Raw genomic sequence first — 14,112 nt, forward strand, 5'->3', positions numbered from 1 at the left:
GCAAAGTCTCTTTCTCCATTGGCAAGCACTATGTAAGTGAAGTCTTATGCGACGTAGTGGATATGGACGTGTGCCATCTGATCTTGGGGCGGCATTGGCAATATGATGTGGGGGAGATTTACGATGGCCGAGCTAATACATACTCATTTGAATGGAAAGGAAAGAGGTTACGCTTGCTGCCTCGAGTGCCCGATCTGGATGACAACAATGCTAGTTCTAAAGCAACACTTGTGGCGGTCTCGGGAAAATCTCTACTCCATGAATGGAAGGAATCATCCTGTATTTTGGCATTAGTGGTTAAAGAACAAAAAAACAATTCAGAGGTGCATTAATTGTTACAACTCGGGCTTCCGAGTTTATGATTTTGATGATAACAAATAATATTTATTAATCTCTTATTTCTCCTAGTATTTGCAGTGCATATGTCTTTCTATGTTGACTAATATTTCAGGTACATCATGCACCGTTCTTTGAAGATTCAAGGCTCAAGATTGCATAGAATTGGTCGTATTAAATGAGTCTGTAATTTTCATTTATTGAGTCAAGTCTTGTAATGATGTATGTTAGTTTGTTGATCATGCACACAAATAGAGGGAAAAAATGATTATAAATATTTTAACTTTTCTGTTCATCGTACTGTACGAATTTATTTCGTACTGTACGATCTGGTGTAACAGAAATAAATTAAAATATTTTATTTTTCCTGAAAAAATTATTTTTGAATATAACTAATCGTACTGTACGATCACCACATCGTACTGTACGATCTGTTATAATTAGAAACCTCACCATCCATTAAATTAGGCAAAGATTTGAATTTGAAAAGTTTGAAGTTTGAGAGAGGGAGAAGATCCTTGGAGGGGGTTTCAAGGGAGTGTGAAGGAGATCACACGGTTGCTCCGGCGAGCTTGCACCTCAGTACCATCGGATTCAAGGTTCGTCTTGAAGGAAGTTTTGGGAAGAAGAAGATCTCATTGGTGTCAAAGGACCCGGCTCCTCCGCCGCACCGGGGAAGGTGGAAGTGATTGTGTAAGGGCTTCTCCGCCTAGCTGTGGGAGCTAAAGGAGAATCACTAAAGGTTTAGTGTAATACTCGGAGGGTGCCTCCGGGGAGTGGACGTAGGTCATGGTTTGACCGAACCACTATAAAAATCTTGGTGTGTTCTTTCCTTTATTTTTCTGCACTTTAGTTTTGCATTTATTTTTATTGTGGTTAATTGCGTGGATGAATTTGATTATATATCTTTTTATTGTGAATAAAATTCGCTTCCGCATAAAGTCATAAAAAGATATTTCTTTTCATTAAAAGAAGTTTTTAATCATCGAATTCACCCCCCTCTTGTCGTTCAGTAATTTCAATTGGTATCAGAGCAATTACATTAATTTCCCGAGGAGGTCAGCTCGTTGCTGCAACAGTTTGCTGACATTGCACCACCGGAATTGCCCATTGGTCTTCCACCGTTGTGGGCAATTCAGCATCAGATTAAGTTTGTGCCGGGAGCAAACTTGCCGAATTTACCCCATTATAAGTTGAGCCTGAATGAGCACAAGGTGCTACAGCAAATTGTGGATGAAATGTTGGACAAAAAGTTGATCCAAACAAACCTTAGCCATTGCGCGGTGCCTGCCTTGCTTGTGCCAAAAAAAGATGATAGCTGTAGGATGTGTATGGACAGCCGGTCCATAAACAAGATCACAGTTAAATTCAGATTCCCTATGCCGAGAATGGAGGATATGTTAGAGAAACTATCAGGAGCCCAAATGTTCTCTAAGCTTGATCTACGAAGCGGATATCACCAAATCAGAGTGAGACCCGACGATGAATGGAAGATCGCCTTCAAGACACGTCAAGGCCTGTACGAATGGAGAGTAATGCCATTTGGATTGTGCAACGCACCATCAACTTTCATGTGTTTAATGAGCAAAGTGTTAAAATCGGTCTTAAATCGTTGTTGTGTAGGTATTTTGATGACATACTAGTATTCAGTTCCAACATGGAGGATCACATCAAACACTTGGCTGCCATTTTTTGATATCCTGAGACAAAATAAGTTGTATTTAAATTTACCCAAGTGTGAATTTGCTCTGTCACAGGTTGCATTTCTGGGCTTTCTTATTGGAGCAGACGAAATCAAGGTGGATCCGCGGAAGGTGGCTGCTATTGTAGATTGGTCCTCCTCAATCTCTATTCGATATACGCAGTTTCCATGGACTGGCGAACTTTTACCGGCGATTTATTAAGGGGTTCAGTGTTGTGATGGCACCAATCACAGACATCTTAAAGAAGTCTCGGTTCTTTTGGGTGGAAGAACAACAACGGAGCTTTGACAACATAAAAACAGAACTCTCCACCGCCCCTGTATTATCTTTACCCAATTTTGACAAGCCATTCTTGGTAGACACAAATGCTTCAATTGTTGGCATTGGCGCGGTTTTGTCACAAGACAACAAACCTGTGGAATTTTTCAGTGAAAAGCTGAGCCCGTTGAGACAAAAATGGACCGTATATGAACATGAATTGTATGTTGTGAATCGAGCCTTAAAACAATGGGAGCATTACTTGCTACATCTGTATTTTGTTTTGAGCAGTGATCATAAAGCCCTGCAGTATATTAATTCTCAAAAGAATATCAACCGTATGCATGCCCGTTGGATCATTTTTTTACAGAAATTTACTTTTGTTTTAAAACACAAAAGTGGGTCGCAAAATCGGGTGGCGGATGCATTGAGCCGGAGAATTGCAACTATAACTAAATTGCAAAACGAGTTTAATGGCTTGATTGGTTTACATGAATTATATACCTGTGATGATTTCTTTCAAAGTTTGTGGAATAAATGCACTAATCAGGAGCCTATAAGTGAGTATTCTATACAACAAAGTTTCCTTTTTAAAAATAACATGCTTTGCGTGCCACAATCATCATGGAGACAACGATTGATTCAAGAAGCTCATGCCGGGGGCCTATCGGCACACGCTGGTCGTGACAACACAATTGCCCAACTACAGAAACGTCTTTTTTGGTCCCATCTTAGAAGAGATGTCACGAAGTTTATTCAACGTTGTGCTGTATGTCAAGGATATAAGGGTGGTGGGCAGAACGCGGGATTGTATATATCTTCCTTTGCCGGTTCCCGAATCAGTCTGGGAAGACTTAAGTATCGATTTCATTTTGGGGTTGCCCAGGACAAAACGCGGTAATGATTCGATCATGGTAGTGGTAGATCGATTCTTCAAAATGGCGCATTTCATCGCCTGTAAAAAAACATTTGATGCTCTTAATGTAGCCAAGTTATTCTTCAAAGAAGTTGTGCGCCTCCATGGCATACCGTGAAGTCTCACATCCGATAGAGATGTGAAGTTCATAAGTCATTTTTGGCGAGAGTTGTGGAAGAAGCTGAACACAAAAATCCAACTGAGCTCCTCGTATCACCCTCAAACGGATGGGCAGTTGGAGGTCGTCAATCGAACTCTCGGCAACCTTCTTCGCTGTTTGGTTCAAGAGCACCCGACACATTGGGATGAAGTGTTGGCACACGCAGAATTTGCGTTCAATTCAATGACCAATCGGTCAACCGGTATGTGCCCTTTTAACATTGTTTACACTAAGATGCCAAACACCATACTTGATATTGCAGTATTGCCCAAGACCCAAAACAAGGCCGCCAATGCCTTAGCCGACCAATTCACACAGCTCTTAGCGGAAGTGCGGCTAAAGTTGCAAGATTAAAACAGCAAATACAAACTTTATGCAGATGCTCATCACAAGGAGAAGATTTTTCAACCAAGAGATTTGGTTTATGTGCGTATGCGGCGAGAAAGACTGCCACCGGGCAACTATTCCAAACTCACGAGAAAGAAGTGGGGTCCTTTCTCTGTTAGTAAAAAAATTAATAACAATGCTTATGTTGTCGATTTTGCCAGCGGAATTCACTACTTCGCACACCTTCAATGTTGCGACATCTACCCCTACAACCCTCCGGATGATAGTACAACCAGGTTCGAATCTGTCGACACAGATTCTTTTGAGAGCGGAGGCGAATGATGTGGTGCATACCTGTTTGGAGCTGCTAATACCTGCTTAGGAGCTGCCAGATGAGTCCACTTATTACTTGAAATATTAGCTCTTATTATTATTAGTTATTTCAATTACAGCTTAGTTAGTTAGTGGGATTGAGCTCCACTTCCCCTTATTACTTTAATTAGTTGTTCTGCTACCTAGTACCTTTTTCAGACCTTGTCCGTTTGGAGTATGGCTGGGATGATTTAATTCCCTTGGCCGATGCTTTTACAGTTAGAAAAGAAATACATAGAGCTTTACCACTGTTCCATTGCTGCTTGCAAACCCTCTTTTGTTCCTCTATTTTTAGTTATTGTAGGTGTTCTGGAGACTTGGGGAGAGCTCCGACAGCATTCTGGTATCAGAGCAAGGATGGCAGAAGGGAGCAACCGGGTGGCCGCCGGTGAAGAACGCAGCCTGAATGGCCTGTGGGCCGAACATAATAATCTCGTCAGGAGAACAGAAGAAATTTCGGCGGATATGCACCATCTCTTTGGAGAATTACGCCGGGAGTTAAAGTTAATCAATGCTCATCTCGACAGGAACCAAGCCGCTCGTACAGCCGGACCGGTGAATTTGCCGGTGACGAGACGTGGGTTCGTAGCAGGTCGAGATTGTCAACGTGATACGCGGGTTTTGGAGTCGACGGACTCCGAAGAGGAGATAAACCTTGGGCGATCAGTGGAGCAGTCGGATTCGGAAGGCCAGATCATTCCGTATCGAAGACGCCGTCAAACCGGCAGAGACAGGACTCACAGCGATTTTCGAATCAAACTTGACATACCCTTTTTCGATGGTAGATTGCACATCGAGGATTATCTTGATTGGGAAAGATCGGTTGAATCGTTTTTCGAGTATATGGAAGTTGAGCCGGATCGATAGGTGAAGTATGTCGCCTGCAGATTAAGGGGCGGCTTTAGTATATATATATTTCAAAAAAATTTTGTATTAAAGTTTTACTTTAAAAAGCAATAAAAAAGTTGTCTCAAACGAAGCCCGTGATAGCTTTTGTTAACTATTTTTCTCTTGCTTTTTAAAAATTTTTGGAACTAAAATATAATTTTATAAAACATAAAAAAATTATTCCAAACGAAGCCTAAATAAGACAAATATTGTTTTGCAGTTCACACTCTCCATAATTGCTACTATAAGTAAGACATAAAAAAATATTCATAGATCATATATGCAAATACTACTTAAATTACTTAAATAATGGAGGAGTTAAGTTCTATTGCTATTTTACTTTTAAATATACAAAAATATATGAGAAGCGAGTTTTGTTTTCATCTTCCAGACCCAAATTAATTCGATTGACATTCAAACATTCTTCGAACAAATATCGATTAAGGTTGAGATTATATGAGATAAAAATTTGATCGTAGAATATTTGTAAATGTATTTTTATAATTTTTGAAAAAAAAAAGACATAAAACGATAGAAAATACAAAAAAAGAAATATTTTATGATTTATGTAATAAATAGAATTAGAACAAAATACATAAGAAATTAGTAATAAAATTGTCTCCAATGCCCTATTTAAAATTATTATGTATAAAAAAAAATCAAATCAACATATATTATTATAATGAAAGATATTATTTATTTACCATTTATGTCTTTCTCTCAGATATTATATTGCCATGCTGCCCTCTTGCTGATTCAAGCGAGATTGCTCCATAACCCTAACTTGTAGTCCTCAACTCTCTGGACAGCTTCGGCCCGTTAGACCGGACTAGATTCTGTGCACCGCCGGTCAAAACTAATGGGCTCTCAATTTCCCTCCCGCCCTCTGCATTATCTTACTGTTATTCTCCGCATATAACGTCTATGCGGGCTTTATCATCTACCTTACAAATAATTTTGAACGGTAGATTTGTTATCCGCATATAGTCGCTCGATCCACCCATATGTTACGTCCTCTCCGACGCACTCGCCTTTCCTTTTTCTTGTGACCACGCAATAAATTTGGGAGATTGAAGGTAGATAAGAGGGAGCGGGGAGAGATTTTTGGGAGAGAAACCGAAGGCGAAGCGTAGTAGCAGAGATTTCCTCGGCTCGATTCTAGGGTTCGAGTTTAAGGAGAGGGCATGCGAACGCGCCGCGCTTAAGAGGGAACTCGGAACATTTGTTGGAAATTTCTGGTTCTGTTCACGGCGCAGTGAATCTATGGGTTCAGGGGAGTCAGATGTGGCGGAAGGAGACGGAGGCGGTGGTGGGGATAAAGAGGTGGCTACAGCTTGCTCGATCTGCCTTGAGGTGGTCATGACCGGCGGAGGGAGGTCCACGGTCAAGTTGCAGTGCGCTCACGAGTTTCATCTCGGTCGGTGAAAGCAATTGCATCCTGTCATTTTATTTTGTTCTGTATTTACTTCCTTAGTTTATGCATTTATGCCGCTTTTCCTGATTTGTGAAGTTTACTTTTGCTTCGAGGCTGTAGCTGGAGTTTGATGATCCATTGGGTGGGGTAGCACATGGGAAGTTCGTTGGATGATGGTATAAGAGCTTGTTCTGTCTGCTTTTTTTTTTTTCTTTTGGGTTGAAGTTTGAGCGATTTAAAGTGAGATAGGTGTTGGAAGTTCTGCAGGATTGAATGGGGAAAGGAGTTTTTATTTTGGAGTTGAAATGTGTAGTGTTGGATCGGTGATGGTGCCGGAGTGAGACAAATTTCTGTATTGTAATTTTTTTTTTCGGGGAAAATATTTTTGTTTGTAGACTCAAAGTTTGCTGTTGTTTGAATTGCTGTTTGTTAGTATATAACATATTTGGAGAAATTATTCTGTACTGAGTCTGGACGGGAGAACCGTCCCGACTTGTGATTTTACACACTATGTGTACATTGATTTGATATACACTGTCTATAGATATATACACAGTGTGTACACTCAGAGTCCAAACTGTTCTTCAGGAACTAAGCTTATGCGGTTTGGGGGTATAATATGTGTGGTGTTATTCTGTACTTGTTGGGGAGGTGTTGGTATCCCAGGGACGAAATCCTCCAAAGAAAACTTGGAGGGATGGATGCTATGAAGTGTAGGGAGACACTCTAAAGGAAAAAAATGGAGGGATGGATGTAATGACTTATGAGCGCACGTAGTAGTAGTGTGGGAAGTCAGCACAAAGGTTACTCGTCATTTTGCATTAAGTTCTTCTTGTTTTCGTTGAGTGGAATAGTACGGGAAACAGTTATGTTTTCATCCTTCGAGTAGAATAGGTTGGTTGGGGTTAAATTTCCTTACATAGTATATATTCTTCTCCAAGGTATCATGGGAGTTTAGTGGGAAATTCACTGCTTAATTAAATTTAGTGGTGCATGTCTTAGGCGTTTAGCAGGACTACTTTGTATTTTGGTAAGTGCACAATAAAATTGAACAATTTTATGGTTTGGTTGCTGAAACATACTGGCCAATGAGTCAAATTATTTCCTCAGAAAGGGACCTAAGTGGATATTATAAACATATTACAATATATCTTTGTTTTGGCTTTCTTGATAATACCATCTAGTAGCCACTCCTTTGGGAGAGTTGCTAATTTCCTTTTTATATTAGTCTATGATAACTTAGTAGTCTTCCGCGAATGATTAAATTATTTTTTTAATTGACTCCATTGGTGATTGTTACATAATTGGAACTCACGGCTTCTTCTTTTGATCTTTAAGCATTTACTAAGTGAGTTCTTCGTAATGAGCTTGGCTAGCTCTAGATCCCAACCAATTGTGCCGAAATTCTTAGTAACACGCCCCATGCTTTCCAAGGAATTGTTGGATTAATGCAAAAAACAAAAGCACAATTCAATATAATATGATAAAAAGTAGAAATTATCCATTTAATCGGTGAATATATCATCATAAGTGTCTCAATTGAGATGCCTTTCTTGTAGGCTTTTGAATATTTAAGAATAATGATGGGTTTTTTTCTCATTTCCTCCTCTTCTTAGAAAATATGATATGAAATCTCATCTATTTGAGCTTCAATTGAAGATAAACTAACATTTGACCTAGAAAGTTGTTTAAATTTTGTGACAACAATAGTCTAGTCTGTTGGAGTGGGAAGAGGGACTAGCTTAGCCGGAGGATATGAAATATTGCACTTATAAGCATATGTGGTATGATATGCTCCTTAGGGTTAAGCACAACACGGAGAGGGTCCGAAGGCTCTAATTTTATAGATTCAACAAGCTTTTGTTCCTAATTTTGTGTGCATGTATGAATTGATGAGGTTGGATAAACAACCTTGAGGAGTGATGATAAATTTTGGTTATTTGTATTCTCCTCATTAATTTAAATATTTTTATTAATAGCATATGATTTTCTGAATTTTGAATGAGCTTTAAAACAACTTGAGTATTTGATGTAGTCAAGAGTTCCCATTTTATATATACTTTATTTTCTACTTGTGTTTCTAGCTTTCTTTCTCCATTGACTTTTTAGTTTTTTCTATTGACCCTTTGTTTTTCCTGTCGGCCCCTCGGTTTCCCATCTATCTCTCAGTTTTTTTTAATGTCCACTCATTTTCTCTGCTGTCTTCTCGTACACCTGCTGATGTTTGGTCTTCCCTAAGTGTTGCGGGCTTTCCCTATGCTGGCTATTTTTCCCATATTGTTGTTCTACTGTTGGCTGCTCGTTTTCCCTGCTGTGGTTGCTCGGTTTTCTCTTTGCTGATTCTTATGCAGTAGGCTTTAAATGTGGGCCTTTTTTGTGGATTTTAGTGGCTATTTTGGGGGCACATTTTGTGGATTTTAGTGTCTATTTGGGGGCACATTTATGTGATATATTAAATGTTATTCCCTCTTATTTCTCCTATAAATTGGGGCTAATTTTCTTTGTGAGACAGAGATATGTGATGAATATTTGGAAAGTGAAACCTGCTGGTTTGTCATAGCTTGCGAGCTATTCTTTTCTACCTTCCTTATTATATTTCGTCTCGAACTTCTATCTCTTCTTCTCTCCTCGGTTTCCATTCCACCCGTATCTTTCTTCCCTAAAGCTATTATAATTTTTAAGTTGTATTGTGTTCTGTTTTATTATAAGTTGTAAGTTGTGTTGTGTCTTGTTCTATTATAAGTAGTAAGTGGTGTTAGTACTGTTTTATTGTTGTGTTTGTTTGTGTTATTTAATATTTATGTGAATGGAAAAGGAAGTGTGCTTTTATTTTCATTTCTAGAGCCATGTTTGTTTTTAGGTTGCATCAGTATTTGAGCCTAAAATTTTTTCAAGGGGTGTAATTCAAAGGAATGCTTCCAAATTCATGCTGCAGTCAATATCCACAGAGGGGAACCCCCCAATCCCATTCTCCCTCTCTAGAGGCATCCAATTCAACCTTCAGTTATCTCTTAAATTTTTTAGTCCTGTATGTTTGTTATTTGGGTGCATCAAAACATTCCTGAAGAATTTTGTTGGTGGGAAGCCCATTATTTCTTTTTAAGAACAAATGATAGTCTTCTTTTATTAGAGATCTGCCATGTTTTACTTTCTATTGCCAGATGTCATGTTCACTTTCTTATTATGCTTGATTTATTTTTGAAAGATCTAGCTTATGGTAAAGGTCTTCTTATCTCATGTTATCTATATCATCCTGGATTAGTAGTCATCCATATCTCATGATAGTTGGTCATCTTGTTAGAATTCCTCAATTTCTTTGTTTCATTGCAGTAATATTTCTAATTGCTTGTGATAGTTGCCAGTATTGTCTCCATCCTTAAAAATGTTCTGATTGCATTTTTGCAAAGAGAATGATAAAAATATTGATAAACTTTATTAGTAAGTATAATATTTGTTTTTATTGTCATTACATCCAACTGCTCGTGCAAATGTTTATTGATGATTTTAGCTATTTTTGCTTATATTTTGACTCTGTTTCCAATTTAAGATATTAGTCATTAGAAACTTCAAAGTTGTTTGTTTACTTTAATTTTGTATTTCATTTTTGCTGTATGGAGATTCCAGGCTCCTCTTAATAGAGCATTGGATATGATGGCATATGTCAGGAGCACACCTGCGTTATCTATCTTTCTTAATAATTATTTATTTATTTTTGTTTCAAAGATAAATATTGAGTTTTGATACTTTTGACTTGCTCAAGGAGTAAAACAAGATGCTGTTTTTTGTTTTTTTTGTCTTTTTTTTTCCCACAATTTATTTTTTATTATTTCTAGGTAAACTTTGTTCCTTTTGAATAAGTTTTGGTTTAGTTTTCTTCTATTAAATGTTAGTTCCTTTCTAAATTATGTATCACTTTTTATTAAACTTAATAATTACTAATAATTTGTTATTGACACATTCCCTTTTTAAATTCTTTAGATTGCATAGGTTCAGCCTTCAATTCTAAAGGAATGATGCAATGCCCAAATTGTCGCAATGTTGAGAAAGGCAACTGGCTTTATGGAAATGGCTATTGCTTTTTGCCATCATTTAACATGGATGAATGGACTCATGATGATGAACTTTATGATCTTAATTTTTTGGAAATGGTACATTTCAAATACATCACTTTCTCATAGTTTAATTCATTGATTAAATTCTTGAATGGCTTGCAAAACCTCCATAAAATTATAGCTGACGTTGCTTTTTTACTTTTTTCTTCTGCATGAAACTTTATTTCTGTATGCTCTATATTTGATATGAAACTTTTAGAATCCTTAGTTACATTATGGCATCAACTTGTAATCATTTACAGTTTTTGTCATTTATCATTTTGTCCATGTGGTTGTACATAAGGTATTTGTTGATTGCATCTTTTGATTTTTATTTTAATCTAAATTATTTCTTTGGGGAGATTTATGGACTTTTAATAAATTGATTGGTGAGAATGATTTATGTTTTCATATTTAGGCAGATAAGAACATTGTATAGTGGATCAACTACATGTATAAACAGACATACGCTTATTGATTGGCTGTTATTAGTAATGGCTGTGCCACACAAGGCATATTATAGAGGATGCCTAGGAGGTAACCTATGCTGTACAAGTTTGGATTGATGGATATGAAGCGAAGCTGATGAAATGACTGTGAAAGTCCAAACATGAATGCTTAGAAGGATTTGCAGTGAAGCATGGATGCATTTGTTATTAGTTTTAGTCAATTATTATCATTTTATGCCAACTGAAGCCTTTATTAGGTTCTTACCTTATGATTTTAAGGAGAGATGCTCAATGAAGGTTTATATTTTATAAACTATCTCTGTGGTATGCGTGGTCTCAAGATTTTCTACTCTTTTAAAATATTATTTATGGCATATATAAATCATAGTGCAGTTTCAGTTAATGGCCTAAATGCATATTAATGAAAGTATTTGATGCATATTAAGGTAAATAAGCCTCTTCTTATGATGATTGTTATGGTCATCATTACCATTACTGACCTTGTTTGGACTATTTGAAGTTAATTAAGCTTCTATGCAGATGGCTGAAAAAAAGCTGATTTGTTCCTTTTATGTGCTTGTTTTTTCATCGTAGTGCTTGCTAGTCAAATTCTTGATCGATCACTTTGTGTAATCAACTTTGATATTATTTTCTAATTTTTCTTTATTAGTTTAAGTATTTTCTTTCCGTTAGGGTGAATATTTGTTGCAGGTCGCTGCACTAAAATGTTTTTTATCCTTCCAACAAAGGTCATTATCATTATCAATAGCCTTATTCCAACTATTTGCAGGCATCATTAATAATTTTCCTTTTATTTTAGTTTGGCGCTGTTTGAGTTGTAAACTATATTATTTACAAATCATTAGAATAGTTTTTTTTCCATATAATCTTAGGTTTACTCATTTTTCTTCTTAATCCTCTAATACTAATTTTATCAACTTATATAACTTTCATTTTACATATTTAAGTTACCCAAATCTATTTTCATCTAGTTTATTTTCAATAGATGTCTTTTTTATGTTTTGAAAGGCGTTTAAGGCATGCCTCATCATGAGTTGCCTAATAAGCGTCCCCAGGCTTATCATTCTCTTACCTTACACCTTTTTCATGGGAGGTGCATGAGGCGAATGCCTCAAATTATCATTTAATTTTAAAAAATACACTTTAAGTTATATACAAGGTGAAGTAAGTTTTTAGGTTTAGATTTTTATACTGGTTTGGAGATAGAGGGTTTTATGTTTTTTTTAATTTTATTTTAACTTTTTAATGTTTTCCCTTTTTGTTTTAATTAGCTTGCTTTAGTTTCTTTTAAGCTTTATATATATATTTTTATTTGTTATTGATTTATGGCATATTTATAAGTTATTTTAAAATTTTGAGTTTTTTTTTTAGTTCAAGACTTATGCCTAAATCTACTTTGAGTGTTCGGTCTCAACCTGATTGACCAAACATTTTAGTTCCTTATTACACTTTTTAGACTTTGGTCACTCAAATATTTTCTCTAATATAATTATTTTTTAATGCATTGTTCTATTTTTTTGCCGCACATCATTCACTTTTTTGTTACATTCATCTTAAATGTTAATTACCTTTTAATAGCCTATTATTCAGATCCTTATGCCATCAATGATTTAAATTCAATATTATAAAATTTATCTTTAGGCCTCAAAGATATATTTTTTTTATCATATAAAACTCTCGAGACATTTCTCCATTATAACAATCCGGTTTAACTCTCGCATTTATATCCATATATATTTCATCATTCTTATCTAGAGGAGATTCATGATAATGAATCCTATCACAATTAGGCATTACTTTATCCTTAATAATATTGAATGATTGTTGACTTCATGCCACTAAAATTGTATATCATATATCCAATATTTGTTCTACCAAACTCTTGGTCATCTATGGCCTAAGTATTTCCTCCACAATTTCAATTTATCTCTTATTTAAATGAATGTCTTTCTAAGTGGAACTATATCTGTGGAATAAAAATAAAAAATACTAAGGAATCTCATTTTGATTATCCCTTATAAAGCTTCTTTATACCAACACAAAAAGAAATGGGGTTATTGTGGATCTTTAATGAAAATTTATCACTCTAGGGCTATTTTTAATGATGATTAGTGCTCCATTTTACATATCTATAATCATATCTTGTGCACACATATTTCTGGCTTAAAGCACACCAAATCAATTTTTATAGTACACAATCATATGCCATCTCAATATTTCTTGTTCTCTTTACATCTCCATTATTATTATTTCTTAACACAAATCACTTTTGTGGTTCATTTTTTGGCATGATACCAAATCGGTTCTCTGATATTGTTGTAATTTTTTCAAGCCCAAGTTCCATTGGTCTTACGCTTATCTTTCTTTGTAATGCTCATAAGTTTGATTTATCTGTAAGAAGCTTAATCTTGAATGTTGTATTTATTTCAAAATATTGGTATCAAAATTATTCTTCTCCAATCATTTGATATATCCTTCGTCTTCAAAATTTTATTGAAAATAAATATCCTTCCACAACTCTTTGAAACTAAGTATCACATGTTGACTTAAAGCTTTATATCTTTTTCATAGTTAAAACTTCACTTTCATTGAGCATAGGCAAAATATAAAATCTGTCTCCGTTTAATTATGTAGCTTTACCTAAGCAGCAGAGTTGTTGGTATGTACATTGTGATTTGGTTTTCTGGAGTTGATCAGAGCATTGTTGTTATTCTTATCTCGGTGGTTACAGATGCCATTCAAAACTACTGAAATAGCCAAATATAGGAATTCTGAAATGGATGGTAAACTATAGATGTGTTTGCTATGGGGTTTATGACGATTAACAGTTCATGCCAACTGAAAACTATATCTGTGGATTGCTGCATTATTTTGCATAATAGACTAGCTACATGGTGTAGCTGGCCACCTTTTTTGTCTGCTCAAAAATAGTTTTTTGGGCACTTTTTAAGTTATGAGGTAGTTTCAGTTTATTACTTAATGCACATAACAAACTATTTTATGTTGAAAACATATTGAAGGAGAGAACAGAACACTTGAAGGTGTTTCACAGTGATGTGCAATTGTTTTTGAAAGGGAATGGGGGCTTAATTATAGAGTGGAGAGAGGGTGAGGATTGTGGAGGGTTGGGTAGGTGGGGTGGGAGAGAGCAAACCAATAATATTTTATAAGGTTGAA

The 14,112-nt window shown here is 36.0% G+C and overlaps 1 protein-coding gene across 3 annotated transcripts in view; it reads left to right on the plus strand.

The window, feature by feature from the left end:
- The first annotated feature begins 6,016 nt into the window (after positions 1 to 6,016).
- LOC110102768 (E3 ubiquitin-protein ligase RFI2-like) overlaps positions 6,017 to 14,112 on the plus strand; it is a 38,903-nt gene continuing 30,807 nt past the window's right edge. For all 3 annotated transcript variants that reach the window (XM_020831240.2, XM_020831242.2, XM_020831243.2), the window contains exons 1-2: positions 6,017 to 6,377; positions 10,353 to 10,522. In XM_020831240.2, coding sequence (XP_020686899.1) covers positions 6,224 to 6,377; positions 10,353 to 10,522 — 324 coding nt within the window. In that variant the 5' untranslated portion in view covers positions 6,017 to 6,223. The remainder of the gene's footprint in view (positions 6,378 to 10,352; positions 10,523 to 14,112) is intronic.

The sequence above is a fragment of the Dendrobium catenatum genome, unplaced genomic scaffold (assembly GCF_001605985.2).
Source record: "Dendrobium catenatum unplaced genomic scaffold, ASM160598v2 fragScaff_scaffold_621, whole genome shotgun sequence".
Classification (NCBI taxonomy): Eukaryota; Viridiplantae; Streptophyta; class Magnoliopsida; order Asparagales; family Orchidaceae; genus Dendrobium; species Dendrobium catenatum.